Source organism: Zonotrichia albicollis, chromosome 3 (assembly GCF_047830755.1).
Source record: "Zonotrichia albicollis isolate bZonAlb1 chromosome 3, bZonAlb1.hap1, whole genome shotgun sequence".
Lineage (NCBI taxonomy): Eukaryota > Metazoa > Chordata > Aves > Passeriformes > Passerellidae > Zonotrichia > Zonotrichia albicollis.
In genome coordinates, this window is record NC_133821.1 from 44,761,323 (window position 1) to 44,780,387 (window position 19,065).

General features: G+C 38.7%; 1 protein-coding gene across 3 annotated transcripts in view; it reads right to left on the reverse strand.

Moving 5' to 3' along the window:
* Window positions 1-1,006: 1,006 nt before the first annotated feature.
* The window catches only part of LOC102060825 (protein ELYS), a 41,130-nt gene continuing 23,071 nt past the window's right edge, over window positions 1,007-19,065 (reverse strand). For all 3 annotated transcript variants that reach the window (XM_074537280.1, XM_074537281.1, XM_074537282.1), the window contains exons 16-36: window positions 18,631-18,735; window positions 18,413-18,506; window positions 17,995-18,118; window positions 17,836-17,892; window positions 16,520-16,666; window positions 15,591-15,778; window positions 15,273-15,417; window positions 15,049-15,180; window positions 14,357-14,504; window positions 14,121-14,271; window positions 13,471-13,578; window positions 12,797-12,992; window positions 11,739-11,933; window positions 10,130-10,559; window positions 9,514-9,613; window positions 8,499-8,605; window positions 7,159-7,319; window positions 4,356-6,147; window positions 3,445-3,578; window positions 2,900-3,006; window positions 1,007-2,387 (exon numbers count right to left, since the gene is read on the reverse strand). In XM_074537280.1, coding sequence (XP_074393381.1) covers window positions 2,201-2,387; window positions 2,900-3,006; window positions 3,445-3,578; window positions 4,356-6,147; window positions 7,159-7,319; window positions 8,499-8,605; window positions 9,514-9,613; window positions 10,130-10,559; window positions 11,739-11,933; window positions 12,797-12,992; window positions 13,471-13,578; window positions 14,121-14,271; window positions 14,357-14,504; window positions 15,049-15,180; window positions 15,273-15,417; window positions 15,591-15,778; window positions 16,520-16,666; window positions 17,836-17,892; window positions 17,995-18,118; window positions 18,413-18,506; window positions 18,631-18,735 — 4,808 coding nt within the window. In that variant the 3' untranslated portion in view covers window positions 1,007-2,200. The remainder of the gene's footprint in view (window positions 2,388-2,899; window positions 3,007-3,444; window positions 3,579-4,355; window positions 6,148-7,158; window positions 7,320-8,498; window positions 8,606-9,513; window positions 9,614-10,129; window positions 10,560-11,738; window positions 11,934-12,796; window positions 12,993-13,470; window positions 13,579-14,120; window positions 14,272-14,356; window positions 14,505-15,048; window positions 15,181-15,272; window positions 15,418-15,590; window positions 15,779-16,519; window positions 16,667-17,835; window positions 17,893-17,994; window positions 18,119-18,412; window positions 18,507-18,630; window positions 18,736-19,065) is intronic.

Genomic DNA, 19,065 nt, shown 5'->3' on the forward strand with positions numbered 1-19,065 from the left:
TCCTTTTCTCAGCCCCTAAACAGAGTCACAGTGTCTGGTTTTGCTTCCATTTCCTTCTATGTCCCTCAAATTTCTGTGCCCACTCCTTGTTACATATTATGCTGAGGCTCCTTTTTAAACTGTTCCTTGGGGAAACTGGTCTGCACTGGAGAACTGTGCACCAAATCCAAGTTACAACAAAAGAGACAAAACAGTAAAACATTTCAACACATAATTAAAACTCCTTTGAAGTACAAAATTACTAGAAAAATACAAACCTTTAGGAAGTTATTAAATCTATTGCCAATTGTCTTTTGCTGTTACTTGCTTTCTTCCTAAGCACAGACAAATATTTTAGCTGAGGTGTAAATAAAATAGACGCTAAAAACTAATAAAATCAGCTAATGCTATATTTTCATTTTTCTAAATAATTTTCATACAAAAAATATACATATATAAGGATAAATTACAGAAATGCATCAAAACCCTATTAAGCAATCTTCACTAGCATTTCATCAGTCAATTCAATTTGACAACAATCAGAGTATTTTATAAATACTCTTGCACGCTACAAAAAGAAGTCAGATTTGTCATCTCTATTCTATTCCAATATTGAAAATTTGACCTTTTACCCCATTTTGAGCTACTGACTGCACTTCTGAGAAATATGAATATAAAAATTGCTAAACTTCCCTCCCCTTTCCTCTTTGACCATATTTATAGTCACTCATGTACAAAGTAAACAGAAAAAATAATTACTAACTTGACTCAAAGGTCTCAATTTACTGCCACTTTCACATTTTTAACTTTTGACTCTTTTTTAAGCTTTCATTCAGTCATGAATACTTCCCCAAGGAGAAAAATATTCAAGTGCATGCAATTGCTTCTCTAGAAAGATCTGTTCTGAGACAGAAAAATCACAGCCCCAGAGCAATCTTCTTTTACAAGCTTAGTCTATAATTAATACATTCATTCACTATGTACAAGATATTAGTTAATAAATAACTTATGTCTTGAATAACTGTAGTAGTTTTTACTAATTGAAAAGTTTAATATCAGGTTCCACCATTCTGTAGTCTTCAAAGTTGCATCCATATATAAATTAACATACAGAAAAATAATCCATTGTCTAAAAGACTGCACATCAAAATAGTACTTCCATGTCTGCTTTTAAAAGAATAGGTTTGTGACTTTATTTATACAAATTGAAACTTCATAGGGACATATACTTCTTAACCCAACACTGTTAATGAAATAAGTATTCAAAAATACGGTTTCTAACTAAGATTTCTGTACATTTTTGTACCTTTTTCAGACTATTATATAGGCTTTACCATCAGATTTTCAGTGCTGTGATATGCAAGTTTCAAATACTGTAAAGCATGTTTACAGACAGTAAGCATTTCAATTATAGTAGCAGTCATATTATGAAAATAATTTTGGCTCAAATTTCAAAGTATCTGGGTAGTATCCCTTTAAATCTGATATGCTATTGTAAGCATCAAACCATGTGTACAGTTAACTTTTTGCTGACAACAGATTTTAAGAAATAATGACACATCTGAGGTGTGATCTGGTTTTATGAACTAAAGAGCAGCTTTCCCAAAGTTTAAGACAAATACAAAAAAAATATATTGCACAGCTTAAAACACAATTGTTTACATTCTGACTTCAATACAGTACAAATTAACCGTGAATGTAAAGAATTACCAGTTTGTATTGTAAGTCCAATTATTTGTTCCAGAAGGTCAAATGTAATTTTAAAATTAAAACTAGTATATTTAAAATGTTTACTTGTTACAGGAATTCTAAAAAAATTTTTAAAAGCTTTTGGAATCACTTTTGGGAGTCTGTAACTCCCACAAACCAACATTAAAAGTTCTGAGCAATACAGGTCATTCAACCCAATATTCCCTCAAAAAGCTATCAGACAGTAAGCACATTGTGAAGTATACATTTTTATTTAACATTCCTAAAATAAGCTGTATTTACATATTATATAAATGTATGAAGTCTTAATATAAAATAGAAAACTGCATTGACTGAGGAAATCACACTCCATATGGAGTTACTTACTGAAGACCATTTTTTATGAAATTTTACAATAATTTATATAAATTATCTCTTCCAAATTAGATGATTTTTCTTCTTTTTACTAATTCACACAATTTTGATGACTTTACAAACAGTGGTGTACATTATAAACTTAAAAAAAAAACAGTTACAGCATCTTCCGGCGCACAACTGGCTTTGGAAAATTAGACAGTCTTTTTTTGTTCTTTCTTAGGGTCTTCCCTGCTGCATCTGTAGTTTCTTTCTGCTTGGTTTTTGTTCCATCCACTGGACTTCCAAAAGGAGAGATGAATTTTATTTCAACTGGTGGAGGTGACCAAGAATCTTTTGTGGTTCTAAAAAGACGGACAGGCATCAAATCAATTTTTTAGTACTAACAGCATTTAATCGAGGAAAAAAAATTACACGGAATTCCAAAATCAATTAAAAAAATAAATGCATTCTCTTTGTAGATAGAATTAAGGTAAAAAAGGTACATAAATCAGGTTTGTTTGGCTTCCACATTCCCTTTATTCCTTGTCTGGCCATCTCCCACCTTGTATGAGAAGCCAAACTGGAAGAGTGTGAGTTCATAAGGTGGAACAAGACAATGAAAGAGCATTGCAATGTCATCACTGCAATTAGTATCCACCTGCCCTTTTCTATTCCCTCCCTCTTCCATGTCCATTAGCAAACCATACCCATGAATGGGGAAAGGTGCCTATTAGACCAGCAGGCTGAGCTGGACAGGTTGATGGAGTGAGAGAAAACCTGCACAGCCAAGTGAGGAAGAAGTAGTTAGGCACTTAACAGCCGAGTCACCATCACATTACGAAATGCAAATAACTGTTCAAAACTTATTTCATACTTGCTTCCTTTCTTCATTTCTGATTTTGGAGTTCTACCTCTCTTCAATTTTTGCTTTACCCCGGCCTCTATGGATTTGGTATCCTCTTCCTCTTTAGCTGGAAGCTCCTATGTTAAAACAACAAAAATGTTACTCATGAACAAGTTCTTAGATGTCTATGGAATAATAATTTTTTTTCATTACAAAATCATGCCAAAGTTATTCCCAAAAGTACCCTTTGTTTGCAAAAACAAACCTTCCACATCAAATTATTTTACCATCCTAAAAGTTAAAATTCTGAAATTAACAGATAACATACAAAGCAAGTTTAAAGAGAGCCACTGTGCCTTTTGCTAAAAGCAAAACAGTATTTATCAATTCTTGATTTACATAGATTCAAAACTGACTTTCGTAGCTAGTTTTCATGAAGAAAATCAATAAAATTTTTAGCTGATTCATTTAAAGCTCTTTTTAGAAATGCTTCCAATGAAAAGGGCAAAGCATGATCTCAAAAAAATGGTACAGAATTAAATCAAGAACATGGGACAACTGGACTTTTTACTTACTGCTTCTTTCACAATTCGGGAAATGCTAGCTACAGTTTTTCTCCTTGACCTCAAAAGAGGGGGTGAAAAGACAAATTGAGAAGACAAATCCGGGTCCAAATCCTGGAACTGCACAGGATGGTCTGTTTTTCCAGCTAAAATGACAATGCATTGTTAGCATGCACATACATTATACATGAGGGACAGTATACAGCTGACAAATAAGAGGACAATAGCTTCCCAAAATAAAGGTTCAATCAGCTTTATAAACACTCCATGCACAGGCATTTTCCCCCCAGTAACTGCCTCTTGGGATTCATTCTTTTACCACAAAAATTGTGAAACAAAACTAAGCCAATGTAGTGATTTTACCAGCACCTACAATAATATAATAATCAGGTATTATACTCCAGAGGCATCAACAATCCTTAGGTATTAAAAAAAAAAATTATCATGTACTCTAATTAAGAAACTCCTGGGTACAGTAATTTCACTGACAAAGTATACACTCATGAAAAAGAATCACATAATTAAACAACTGTACAGTTTGTTGGAAGATGCACCTCATCTGAACTTGAAAACTGAACAGAATTCGGAAACACACATCCTTTATATCTCTGTTGGGGGGGAAGGGGTGGCAATCACATATTCACAAATAATCTCTGGTTTTCAAAATGTGACCGAAATCAAGTTCCTAACAAAAATATAGCTTAAATTTAATTTCATGGCTTAGATCAGCTTCATAATCTATTTCTACCAGAACTAAGCAGGCAGTCACACAGACTTCAGCCAAAAGGTGAACTGCCTCTTGGCAAATTTTTCTTTCGCATGCTTACATTTTTTACAATACTTAAAGCCATCCTCACAGTTTGTTTTCAGTGGTTTAAAGAAGAGGCTATGCCCTCTTTTGCATATAAACACAGTGCACCTACCTTCAAATTTCTTTGTCAGCTTTGTGAGAGGAGGAGAGAAAAGGAAAGCCTCATTTTCCTCAACAGCCAGTTTCTGATGGATGGCAGTCCTGCGGGATCTGGTCCTCGTAACCCGATCTGTCAGAGCTCTGGATGTCTGATCTTGTCCTGAGGGATTTATGTCTTCCAGCAGCAAAGGACTGCCCCCAGGTCCCTGGGGGGTCTCTACTGACACTGATCTCCTCTTCCTGCCCCGCCGCCCTGTCCTCACTGTAGTCCTGGGTGTGGCTGGCTCCTCACTTGGCTCTGCAGGAGTTTGTTCATGAGTATCCACTTTTTCTGGGTTCTCTGGTGGCACTCTTCTAGTTTTTCTCTTAGGAGTATGAAGGGCTTCTACCTTCACACCTGAATGTATGTCTTCCTGAGAAGAGGCAGATTCTTGGTCTGCCACGACATTTTGTGCCGCCTTCCTAGCACTTCTTCTAGGTGTGACAGGAAGTTTAAATTCTGTTTGAGGAACAGATGATTTAGACACATCAAGATCAGAATTTTCTGAAACTTCTGATGAACTAATCTTTCTTCTTCTGCCTCTTTTACTTGGCACTGGTAAAAGGAGTTGGTCACTAAGCTGCACCTGTTGATCCTTGACAGTATCTTCAGTAAACTGTAAACTAAAGCTTTTCATCTTTCTGGCACTTCTACTGGGACTGACGGCTGATTTTACTTGATGATCAGTATCAGTCTTGCCAGTTTCTGGACTTCCACCTAAACTTTTTCCTCCTTTAGTCCTTCTGGAAGTGAAAGAAGCAGTAATGCTGCCTTCAGCAAGAGGCGTTTCCTCATTAGGCTGTTCTTGGAGTTCAGATGCAGCTTCCTTTGCTCTCCTTAATCCTCTCCTGGGAGTAACAGGCCGTGTACTGTCAGACAAGGTTTGTCCATCAGAAAGGCTGCTCTCTGTTTTTTCTAAATTGGACAGTTTAGGTTTCCTACCTCTCCTAGGAGTAACAGGTGTCACAGGTGTTTGCTCCTCTTGAACATTTTCCTCTGTCTGGAGCCTGGGAGTCTGAGGGGCTTCTTTTGTTAGCCTGGTACTTCTCCGAGGAGACAGGCCAAGCAGAGCAGGGCTGTCTGTCTTCAGCAGCTGCTGAGTGTCTGCTGACAGAACACCCAGACCTCTACCCAGCCGTCCCCTTGTGCGTGTTCGTGGAGCAGTGCCATAATGGTGTCTGCTGGTTTCCTCTCCCACTGCTTCTAGCACAGGTGTTAAAGGAGCTTTTGCCTTCTGGAATCTAGTTACCTTTTTACCTATGGTTTCATGGATTGATTGTTCTACAACTTCAGATGTAAATTCTTTACTTCTCGTGTCCTTGATTACATCCAGTAAGTTCTCAGCAATGGCAACCTTAATAGGTTCAGGCACATATGGGAGTGACTCTGCAATATTTTGAGATTCCTGATCACCAGTTACAGTGGACACTGAGTTTGTAACATGTTCCTGGCTTTCAGAATTTCCTAAACTGGTCACAGGCTTTTCTTCTTTTGTTGTGTCATCTGGTTTAGAAGCATCTGCTGATGTAGGGTCTCCCATTTCTGCTTCCCCTTCTTCTCCTTCCAAAACTAAGGTAAAATTATTCTGAGATAGAAAAAGGTCGCCATCTCCCTCAGCTGCATCACATTCACTATCTTTGTTATCAGGCAAATCACATGCAAACTGTTGCTCTATATTTTCATAGCTATAATGAAGAACATTTGATGGATCTAGCTCACTATATGGTGATGTTTCAGGTGCTGGTTCTGAGGTATCTTCTATAACCTAAAGTCAAAAAATGTCTGTTAATACTTTATTCAATACCAAACAGACTAATTTCACACTGAGCTAGATGAAACTGAGCACAGTTCCCTTAAGACCATCCCTGAATGTGAAACAATGTGCTTTTGTACTCCAGCTGAGAGTTTATGTACTTGAGGCACAAGGATGAGAGCAGTCCCTGTGTGCAATTCACATGCTCTGTTTCTGATATTTCTCTCCAGAACTGACCATTTGCCACTGCCCATGACCAGGAGCAGTTTTCCAGCACAAGGTGTGTACACAGCCAGGGGTGCCCATTGCATTGCAGCGCCCTCTGGCTGTGGAGCAGAGCAGAGTGACCCACTGCCTCTGACAGGGTAAAATACAATTGGGTACCCAATGCTTAAAGATTCAGTCATGATAGTTCTGACAGTAGCACTTACACTGGCCAGGTACCACATCCAACAACTCAACACTGCGCTTTGAGGCGTCATTTTGATTGTATGAGATAACACATAGCTACTAAATACCTCCACCTCTTGACACCAAAATGCACTCATTACTGGGAATTCTGTGTGTTAAGAAGGAACAAATGACCTAAGCACCTAAATAATTCTGAGTTTGGTTCCCACATCTTTTTGTCCTTTGGTAACTGGTTACCAGTACAAAGCAGCTGCACTCCTGTAACTTTCTCACTGTCTTTAACATTAAAACTATTTTTAAGTAAAATAAAGTTTGAATTCAAGTAAATCAAATGAATGCCTAGCTGGTTTCAAAAATAGTTTAGGCTTTTATTTTTGTTTTGTTTGCAATTTGCTCTCAAAGGCCTAAGTCTTGACAGGTCCCATTCATGTTATAGGAACAGAGAATGCAGAAGAGAAAAACATATCTGCTCTTACAACACTGAGATTTTTAACTTGTGTTAAGCAGCTCAAGAAACAGACACATTTTTGAGTGCCTCCAAATTGTCAATAGTACAGGCCTCAATTTGCAAACCGTTCTATTGTGTGGAAAATGGGAAAATAGCTTACTTACATTAATTTCCTCAGTTTTTGGAGGATTGCTAGAAACAGGGACTTCTTCGGCTTCAGCTGCTTCAGGGTTACATTCTTCAGCTAAATCCACACCCTTGCCCTCAAGGCGATTTTGAGACGGAGCACTGACCATGTCCTCACTGTCAAGGATACTTATCACAGCTAGAAGAGATTTATGGAATTTTATCTTAACCTTTATATAAATGATCTAAGTTTAAGCAAAGAGAAGTAACAGAGCTAGCAAGAGCAAACAATATGGTTCTCCATCCTGCCACATATATATTGGGCTTTCTCCAAAAGCTAAAACTATTGTGCTAGTTTTGGCTAGGATAGTCATTTTCTTCATAGTAGCTGGTACTGCTCTATTCTGAATTTGTGCTGAAGGCAGTGTTGTTAACAGGGATGTTTTAGTTACTGCTGAGCAGCACCTACACAGAGCCAAGGCCTTTCCTGCTTCTCACACCATGCCAGCAGTGAATGGGCTGGGGGTGCACAAGAGATGGGAGGGGACACAGCCAGGACAGCTGATCCCAACTGACATCCCATGAAATATGGCATCATGTTCAGCATAAAAGGCAGGTGAAAGAAGGAAGAAGCAGGAGACATTAGAAGTTATGGTGTTTGTCTTCCTTGCCATGACCCATTTTCCTGCTTTCCTGGAGACGGTTGAACACCTGCCCAACAATCGGAAGCAGTGAATGAATTCCTTGTTTTGCCTGACTTGCATGCAAGACTTTTGCTTTCCTTATTAAGCTGTCTTTATCTCAACCCAGGAGTTTTTTCACCTTTAGCTCTCTGATTCTCCTCCCCTTTCACCCAGGGGAAATGAGTGAGTGGCTGTGTGGGGCTTAGTTGTCGACTGGGTCTAAACTGTGACAACTACAGTTAAGGTAAAGGATGCAGCCCCACAGCAAGGAAGAAAGAGGAGAAAATCAGTTGTCAAGCCCGTGGAGGGGAAAAAAAAGAGGAAAATGTGGCTGGAAGACAGTTGCTTGAGTCTGAATACTGAGGATGCATCATCTTTTAAAATAGTAAATCAAGCAGCACATCCAAGGGCACATAAATTGGTAGTGGTGTACAACACTAAAATAAATACTGATGTCTCCTTATAATACTTTAAGTTCTACCAGCATCTCAATATTTTGATCAAGAATGAAAAGATTCACTATGCACTTTCTCCAAGGACTTTCTTTAAGGAGGGTGTTCTCTCTACAGTTTAATGAAAGTTAGCAGTAACATGCTACTACTACTTCTATCTGAGACACCTACAGTGGTATGGCAAACTACACATTTCACTTGAGGAGCTCTGCTACCCTACCACACAGAACATTTCCAACATACATTCACTGTCAGCCTCCGGGGATTCAGCGAGCTGTGGGTTTGTTGCAACCACTATGGCTTTTTCTTCTGATGAAGAGGTCATTTCAGACTCCTGGTAGGTTGTTGCACTTCATGAAAAGAGAGAAATTCATCATAAAGCTTGAAAACATACCTTTAAGAGCTTTACAAATTACTTTCTCACTGTAAATCTTCAAGTTTCAAATCACAAAAAAATACAAGAAAAATTAGGAATTCCTCTATCAACATAAATCAATTTGTGACTCAATTTGTAATTCACTTTGCAACTCATTTTATGCAATCAATCAAGTACTTAACATTCTTTCCAGCAATCCAACACTAGATAATAATGTAACAGAGGTGCATTACAGAATAATGTATTATTTGTCTTCTACAGAAAGAAGGCAACTACAAAAAGAGGTTCAGAAACAACTGAACATAAGTCTGTACAGGTGAAAGTTACCACTTGAAATTAAAGGTTCTCTCATTGCTGACATTCTTTATCACTCAGCAGCTGCAGCTTTTAAAGTACCTGGTGAGAAAACGGCTTCCCTTTCAATAAACAAATAGATGCTAGTTGAGCACACACAGAAAACAAAAAATAAGTAAAAATACTGTCAGAAAGCATTCAAACTCCAAAATAAACCCACTGGAGTTACAGGAATCTCAGGATTCATTTTTAGCTACACAATTTTCAGAAAAAAAATTCCATGGCTTATGTTCAGAGCATCTGCTTAGTAACTCTCTCAAGGTCTGTAGGGGACTGTTGAATGAAGTCTTTATCATCGTACTTTGTGGTCTGCAATGATTTGAGGAAAAAGGCTGAAACTGACAGCTAGTCAATATGTATGACATTCATGTCAGATTACTTTTGGTCACAGACAGATGGAATAGACAAGCCCTTACATACAAGAACACAGGAAGAACTAATCCCAGGTCAAAAACAGCTTTCAAACACAGAAAAACCAGCAGCTGTATGTTGTGTGAACCCAAAGATGTATCTACTTCATAAGCTCACCCTTCATTTCCAGCCCCAGAAGTTGCAGCCTCAGCAGCTTTAAACACTGGCTTATACTCAGGAAGGGTCTGATATTCAGCATTTGATTCTTCTACAAATCCTACAAAATGAAGAGACAGATGACTTCCTGTTGCATTCAACATCACTTCTTTTTAACTGCTCATATGAGTTTAAAGTGATCCTTTATGCATGTCATCTAGGGTAGGGACTTAACAAAATAATGCTACCAAGACTTCAAGTGCAAAGATGGCCTGTGTTCTTTCCAGTAGAACAAGAAGCCTGATGAATAACTTCAATCAAACAACGTAAAAATTCCTGCAAATTATAGAAGTATGCCTAAAACATAACCAGAAGTCAAAGTTTTAAACATGTATCCTTTCCAAAACTCCCACACGTTGCCTTTCAGCTGCAACTGCACAAAAAAAAATGTCAGCCAAGGAAAGCACACATTCATAAGGTCCACGACACCAAAAAAAGAACTTAAAATACAGAGGTCATTTTAAAAGCCTAGAGCAGTTGAAAAGTCATAATTAATTGCTGCACTCTTCAGTAATTCAATATTTTGAAGACATTTAAAAAATTCAGAAACTTAGGTTATCACATGATGAAAACATACCTGCTTCTTTTCTTTGCCCTGAAGGATCTGGTTGTTCTATCTGGAAAGGTTTATCTTCAACCATTTCATGTTCTTCCTCCTTCTCCAATTCTTGAACATCAACAGTTGCTTCAGAGGAAGAATTAGCTGGTTTAGCAGATATAAAGATGACATCATCTTCAAAATCACCAGGTGACTGTGCATCATGATACTCCAAAGTAGTCTGGTCTGATCTGACAGAGAAGTTACTATTTTCCTTGCTGACATCCATCTTCTCCAAATCATCTCCAGCCATGCTTTCTAAAGACTCCTGCAATTCAGCACGATCTTCCCCAGGACTGCTCAGAGTAAACAGAGTTGGTTTAGTTCTGCTTTCAGACCAAGCATCCTCTACCAAGCCTTGATGCTGCTCAGATGAAGTTCCAAATAGTGCTTTATCATCTTCTGTCACCTAAAATAAAAGTTCAGATCAGCAACATGAGTCTCCTTGTTCTCAAAGCAAACCAAAAAAACCCAACAAATACTGATATTTTTAAGTTCCACACGTCCCCTTCATGAACCAATGCAAAATTAATTCTCATTCTAGCATTATCTTAGATTTAAGGCTGAGTGTAAAAATTATTACACTTTAGACTGCTTATTGAGTTTCCATGACACTGAAGAATTAAGATTAAATCAGTCTTGCTCACAATGCCATCTGAAGGCTCTTCACTGGGTTTACTAGTGTGTTTTCAGGAAGACAAAGCTTTGCCTAGTAAAACCCTAGCTCAAGATTTCTCTATTTTATGGTTGCCCTTTCAACAAAGACCTGTGCACGACTAAAACGTGCTGGTGTTCAGCTATGCCTGTGGCACGGAACAAGCAAATTAATCTGGCCACAGTGCCACTATTAGTAAGAATTTCATACAGGAGAGAGTACATCTTGTTACAATTGAGCAGCTCCTTGTAACATACTGCTCACACATGGGATAGCAGCACATGCCCTTCTTCTGCCCCCCATTTGGGCACATTATGCTGGCAACTGGCTGATGGGCTGAACCACAGAATCCAGCTGCACAGATGCAGGAGCAGAAGGGACCACAGCTGGTCAAGATGGAACCACTGCATTTGAAAACTACACGGATACTATTCGTGGTGCAGGGCAAGAAGCAAACCCGAGAACTTTAGGCCTGAGAGAACAAAACACTACAGTTCTCTTCATCAGGAGTCTCTTTTCACCATCGTTTAAGTAAATCCAACGTTGCAAAATGACAGGCTGAGAGTCAATGCATCTTTATGACTTTTGTTACTTTCCCAGATATTCAACTTACAAAATTTAACAAACCCAAACAAGAGGCTCCATCTATATTCCTTACCTTCCTGCAACACTACCATTTGAAAAGGTACAGCTGAAAGGTGAACTAACAATCTGAACATCTGAGTAAAACCCACCATGGTCCCTGATGTTTATTATGAGTATGTTCCTGCAAGAACACCATGTTATAAAATGTCTAGCATAACACAATCTTTTTTTTAAACCAAATTCTGCCATTCTGATTCACAATCCAGATTCTTAGTGTAAGGAATATAGATAAATCTAAATTAAATCACAGCATCATCTGCAAAACTCACTAACTGCAGGCCAGCTTACCACAACAGTCCACTTTGCATGTGAGCTCTCTTCCCTGAAAGATATTCTAGGTTCCTTTGCTCGTAGAGGAGGAGTAACAGATCGTCCTGGGGATGCAGAGGGAGTTGCTAGGGGTGTAGTGCGAAGGCTGGACCTGAGAATAGACTGAGGAGTAAACCCAGGAAAACCGGAAGATGTGGCCAAAACTTTAGCTCTCTAGGAAAAAAAATAAAAACACTTAATTTAAAACCAGTTAAATCATCAAAACAGAAGACTGTGCTTAAGTTACAAAAATATAATTACCCTAAACTGTGAACTGGGTTTATAGCAGCAGAAAGTTTTGCCTCTGCACCGTTCTTCCAAAAATACTGACATTTTAAAGATAAAAATGCATGCTTTTTTTATTTCCCTTCGTTTGTCTTTGTAATGCCAATAAAATAAACGTTATTTTTCAAAATTACTTCTTCAGGAAACAAGGATATGACTGACATCTTGTTTTCTGCAATGTTATCTCCTATCCACTAATTTTTGCAATTCCTACACTGCTCCTTATAAAAGGCAAACAACTTCTCTCTGCACAGTAGCGTTTTCAGTCACTGCATCTGACAGCCATTCTGCAGAGAAACAGACACAGCTTTCTCCTTAATTAATCAGCCACACACAAGAGGAAGTGGCACTGCTGCAGAAATACCTACACATCTTCATGTAGAAGCATTCAGCTGTTCTTATCTCAGAGTATTTTACAGTATTGAAAGGGTTTTCAAAAGAGGAGGATGAAGTTAGTTCATTAGTATGGATGGTACTTCACAATAAGGTGAAAAGATGAAATTGTTCCACACAATAAAAATAAATTTAGTTCACAAAGCTATGGGACAAGCTGTCTCAACTGAGAATTAAAGTTTCCTGCTTAAAGACTGTTCCCAACTTAGTGCTTCCAAAAGGGCTGTGTATGTAATAACCACGTGCATACTGAAAATTTCAATCCAGAAGCACTTCTACTAAATACTTTGGTGATTTCACTTAAAACAAACCCAAGTTTTTCATTTGGTTGGTTGCCACTGAGTTTTTAAAATACAAACCTTGACCACACGAGGAGTTTCCAGTAAATTCAACTCTGATGCTCTTGTCAGGTTATTTTGGGAGCTGGAGTGCTGTGTGTTTGCTCTCGGGGGGCTGGATGCCACAAAAGAAGTGGAAGCTCTGCACGGGGACTGCCAGCTCTCCTCGTGTGCCACAGAGCAGGAAGGAACAGGACGAACCACCAAATCCAGCAATCTGTTAAAATACACATTTCAAACTGGAACATCAATTAATAAATGAAAAAAAGCATGCTGTGATTACCTCAGCTGATGCAGAACAAAAACACAGGAGAAACAAGAAATACAACCTCACTGCAGGGGGTGATCAATCAGTCCCACAAACAAGTGACAGGCACTTTAGAGCATTTTTTCATTATTTCTTTATATTTCATACCTAATTTCCTAAATCCCTGCATCTGACATAAGAATACCCAATTTTATGTTGCACAAATGACCTAATTCTCAGTAGTGGAGAAAACTCATCTACATTTCAATGCAAGGACCATTTTAAGTTGTGTACCTAATTTTGTCCCTAAGTTGACTTTTTCTTTGAGATACAACACTAAATTCAACACAATCCTTGGTAAACCAAAAAAAAAGCATACACACATGCACATGCATATACATGATAAACAATACAATTCTGAAATATAAAGTCTGTAGATCTACTATACCTTGAACACCTTTGAGAAAGTTTTGTAATAGGTGTCCCAAGAAATGCATCAGGCAACTCTGTACCAGGGAGAGGATGTGTACTGACTGCTGGCTCTGTAGTTCTAGGACTAGAAGGAAAATACAAACATAATTGATTTTTATTCCCTCGAAGCCCAGCCATATCAGAATTCACGTTTATCTAACTACATCCCATGTAGGACATTCACTTGACAATTTTAAGCCTCTTCTCCACTCTCGCTAATTCTGCTTATTTTTAAATAACCAAGCAGGAACTGGTAAAAGATTACTGTGAGGATTGCACAAATGAGTCTATAAAAGTTGGTACACCAAGAGCTTCATGGTAGTGACAAACAAGTTGAGTTTCAGTTTCTTAAACACTGTAAACGCATTTGCCATAATGCAAATATGTGCATGTGTATAGAGAAGATTATCATAGCAGAAAAACTCTCCAAACACTAACATGAGGAATTGATTGTTAGCTATTATATATGTACAGAAAGGCAAAACAAAGCTTATTCATGTCTACCTTCCCACCAAAAAACTAACACAATTCCAACTGAAATCTCTTTCTCTTCTACAACTCACTCTCTCTCCACCTCCCTCTCCAAACATGCAGCTTAAGAGTAACTTTTTATAAAAGGCTGCTTACCTATGATATTGTGAGGTATTTGTTTTCTCCTCATTTCCTAGCCATACTTCTCCAATTTTGGACAAAACTTTACTGATGAAAGTTGCTCTTGTATGCACATTTCCTGCATTAGCCTGCCTTGTGGCTGTTGATAATGGCTTTGGCCTTGGCACTGTAAAGCAAGAGGGAGAAGTATCAGCCTTGTGCATTCAAAGTGACGGCCAGCTGCACATCCTCGTTCCCTTCTCTCAAATTACCTTCTCTTGAGACCGATGAAGGCAAACGGTACGGCTTGGCTCTCTCTACTGCCAGCTTCCTCTGGACTGTGGGAAGGATCTTGCCATACTGGTCTAAGAGAGAATTTCTGGCTACTGCTCTCTCTCTCAAGCGAGGATCACGATCATTCTGACAAAGGAAATTTGCAAAGCAAGAAGTTAACAATTCACCAGAAGTTCATTGCACAGGACTGTCTCTGCTCTTTCCAACTAAGGCCGAAATTTGCTCTACAGACAAAGGAGAACAAATCCACTGCACAGAACCACAGCAAGTTCTAGGTTCCACCCAGGAGCACACATCAATTTCACCTGGTAGTTTCGGGTAAGTGCAAGGCAGACTAGTAAAAAAAACCAAAACCATAAAAACTCCAAACAACTCCAAAACTCACAACTAAAAATTATAAGGCACATTTTACCTGTGGAGCATCTAGACTGCTCTCAGGTAAAAGCCAGATATGAGACATGAAATACAACGTACTCTTCATTCCACAGAAACAAGTAACACAAACAACTTCCATAACCTAAACCATACATAACAGAGGGATCTGAGGAACTGAATGAAAAGACAAGATACATATTTATTCCTCAGATGCAAACAAACTCTTTTAACTGGAGTCAATAGTGGTCTGTAAGTTTTAATTCACAATTTCACACAGCAGGACTGCTACCCTTACCAATAGATGAGCCTTCATGGACTGATTCAGCTGGAGTGCTGGGATGTAGTTGGCACGCTGCAGATGGTGGACTAAGAGGAATTCATGGTTGTGAACACCAGATTTGGTCTGTAAAAACTTCTCCAAACACTCCTGTAAGAAATAACACATTTCAAACATCATTACCATTCTGCCTCTTCTCTTGCCAAAGAGACAAGGCTTTTTTGTTTCTTCTCCAAACTCACTTTTTCTGTGTCTGTGAAGGGCAGCTTCAGCAAATCCTCCATCAGCCCCATCTCCTGACAGATTTCATACATGTGCTTTAGCAGCTCCTCTATGTTTAACTTCGTGGTGTGTTGCTGCAACAGACCCCAAGCCTCCACCATGCACCTGCAGTTAAGGTTTAGGACATGGAAAGGAATGGGAACACTGAGGCCAGAAAGATGCCCCACAGTGATGGTATCCATTCAAAGCTCAAAGGAAATGGTGGAGAGCCCCATTTGTGCCATCAGTTCTCCACATTTCCCAAGATGTGAATGCCAAAAGAGGGAAGGTTTCCTTACCTGTTGGACAAGAGCACGGTGAGGAACAGCCGCACCTCGTTGCTGCTGGACATGGACGGCTTCATCATCTGCATGTACCTGAGGGCTCGCCTGTGCTCCCCCTGGCACATCAGGGACTGGATTATCCTCATGTGCTGCCATGACACTGTCTTGAGTGTGGCTGGATGGAAGAGCAGGGCCAGGGAATTCTGGACAAGTTGAGAACAGCTTCATTACCATAGATGCAAACACCCATGCAACAAAGAGTCAACACTTTCTGCAGCAAGGCTGGATGTGGGTTAGACCAACTGAGAGGTCTAAATAAGAAAATACTTGATCCAGGACACATCAGTAAAATTCTTCAGTATTTGCAGGGAAAAAAAAAAATCAGCCACCCAGAAGAAAGTGAATGCTTTAAGAGGAACAAATCAGATTTTTTTAAGTTCACAAAACGCCATGTTTAGACATCGCTTTTAATAAATACATTACTTGGTAACTTACACTATAAAAAATTGGTTGTATTAGCACAGTGACAAGAACAACATTCAGTATTAGGAAGAATAACTATTAGGTTGAAAAGTCACTCCTGCAGTCTTTTGTCTCAAATGCTCCTGTTATCAACACAGTTTCCATGCTTAAAGTACCCAAAACACTCTTCTAGAAACAGTGCCCAACCAGTCTGCTGTAAACCTAACCATGGACAGCTTTGAAAATTCAAATATTAAGCATTAAGTTGATTACTCCTTTGTTTCAATCAATTTCCTGTTAAAGTAGTTAAAACAAAATTTCAAATCACAACTTGTTGCTGAAGATGTCAGACCAGTGTAAAAAAAAAAAAAGCTTCCAATGCTTCAATAGCTCCTTATACCTAAGTACCAATTTAAAAAAAATTGTTATTGGTTACAGCTCTGCAGTGCAATGTGTGTCTAATTCAACTGTCTCATACTTACTTCATAATCATTGTGATCTAGAAGCCAAAACCCTTGAATCAGCTTAACAAGACCCCAAGGGATAGCAAAGGCAGTTGGAAAGGAGTCAATTGAAGTTTCTGTTTTATTTGGAAAGGAATGCATAATATCCAGCAGCAAGTAAATTGTCTGAGAGTATCTTATTAAGGTGAATAAATCGCTAAGACCAAAAACTTGTATCACTTTACAGTTAGCAAAACATAGTAATATTATCATCACAGGAAGCAGCAAATCCTAATGTATTGATCTTGCCATTTTAAGCTATAAAACCCCTTATATCAATAAGCAGGTCTTAATCTCAAAACTGTATTCTGAATATACTTCCAGAAAGAAAGACTTGAGGATTTCTGTAAGGCAATCAAAAAGGCAAATATTGGGTGTTTATATACTGCTCTTACAACCCCAGGCTTCTGCTTCTGTCAGTGAAGCTACCAGTTGGACAGGCAACACACTTAAACATTCAATGCCTAATTATTAAAGAAAACAAGTTCTACAGCTGTTTTATTCTCATTTCCTGTCTTCACAAAACCAACACAAATTATGATGCCCCTACAATGCAACTTAGCACTGACTGCTTGAAACTGTTTAAAACTGCATGTGGATCCCTCACTCAAAAGTGTCATCTTCCATTTCTGACCTCCCATGTTAGGAACATGTCTGAATAAGGCAGCTTGGGACTACAACCATTTTTAACCCCTTCACTCTCCAGGCTCCACTCTTGGTTTAGCCAACAAACAACAAAGGTAATTCTGCATGTTCCAACAGCCTAAAAATTAGGCTTCTGCCCAATGAATATTCAGTGTGCCTGCACTTTTCACACAAAAAATACCCAAAACCAAACAGTTAGTAAGGCTGGGAAACAAATGATTTTGGCAAAAATCAGCAACTGGAAAGCCACTGTTACAAATCTTTTACTCTGAAACGGTACATTTTAGGGCACCATACTCACAAGCAGTCATATGCTACATATAGAGGTGTCTTAAAAAATTAGTAACTGCATTAAAATTTGAGAAGAACTAAGTGAGGTTTTTATCTTGAATTCAACTTAGAGAACGTGTTTTCTCATAGGAGAAGAGACTTTGCAACAAAACATTTAAAAAAGAAATCAGTAAACGTCCAGTCTAGAAAGAAATTTAAAAATGCTTCTGTCAATGACTTAATTCTATTACAAATGTGTTCACTCACATTGTGTTTGAGGCATAAATTTAAAAGTGCTATTAACCACACACAGGTGACAAGTATGAAAAACTTTTATGTGCACACACTGAAGAAGTAATAACAGAATCTGGAAAGGATACAATTGCATGTTTGTCGCTTTCTTCAATGCTTTCTAGCAAATAGAGATCCAGCAGTGCCTGAAATGAAAGATGAAAAGGTTTTCTAATGCTCCTGTCTTCCACCATCATTGGCTTTAGGGGACTGCTGCTGCTGGGGTTTGCAGTGACCACAACACTCACATGTAAACTAACAGGTGGGTATTTCCCAGTGCCGCCTTCATCTCTCTGCCACAACTTCTCCACTTCCTCTCCCAGCTGGGAAACCATTCCATCAATCATCAAGCAATCAGAATCCCATTTGCCTCTGCAACAAAAGGGACCAAGGGCTTGCACAGAGTAAAACACTCATTCCAGCCTCTCAGTGTCACAGATTCTGGAGTCAGAGCAAAGATGGTCCTTAGCTCACAATGAACTTATTCAGGAGTCCCAAGTACAAACCCAAGAGAAGAGTGCAATGACCTTTTGGGTTCCAGGTTTGCTTTCATGCTCTGTTATGTGTAATGCCAAGGAGAGCAGACAAAGGGTTTTAACTGCAAAAATAACCACTCTCACACAGTCTAACAGTGGCAGCTTTCTAGAGCATTCCTCTAAGTCTTACCTTGACAAGCGCTCGAGTTTCTGTCGGTGACCCGTATAGTAGCTCTGAATCAGAGGGTAATTGTAGAAAGGTCTGGACAAATGCATGTGATCATCTACAGGTGATAAATAAAAAGCAAGTTAAAGAAGTAAGACCACATTTTTCAACTAAAACTGTGGTCCAGACAGACAGAAACCACACAACCTCAAGTGCTTTGGTACTACAGGCTCTGTGCTTACCTAAACCTTCAGGAAGGAGACTGGATCGACAGAACCAGATCACCACTTGTGCATACAAAGAAATGAGGCTGGTTACCATCTGCTTATTTGTCAAGTCTGTAAAACCTGAAAAAAAGGCATAAGATGTTTTGGATATTCCTCTCATTTTTACAAAGCTCCCCTCAGCAGAACAAACACAAAGTATAAAACACCATGGTGGAACTCTTTGTACATGCAGTTGCCCCTCTGGATCAATTATAAACTTGAAGGAAAAAAAACCCACTGTTCACCCTCAAAACAAAAACCAAACAGTACAAAGAAACAGAATCACTAAAGATTAAAATTAAAAATTATGGTCTTATCTGCAAGATAAGGAAGGAAGAAGACTATGTTTTCCACATAGCAGAGATTTTTATTTTAGTAAAAGAGATTATAGTCCTCTTTATCCCTCAAGAT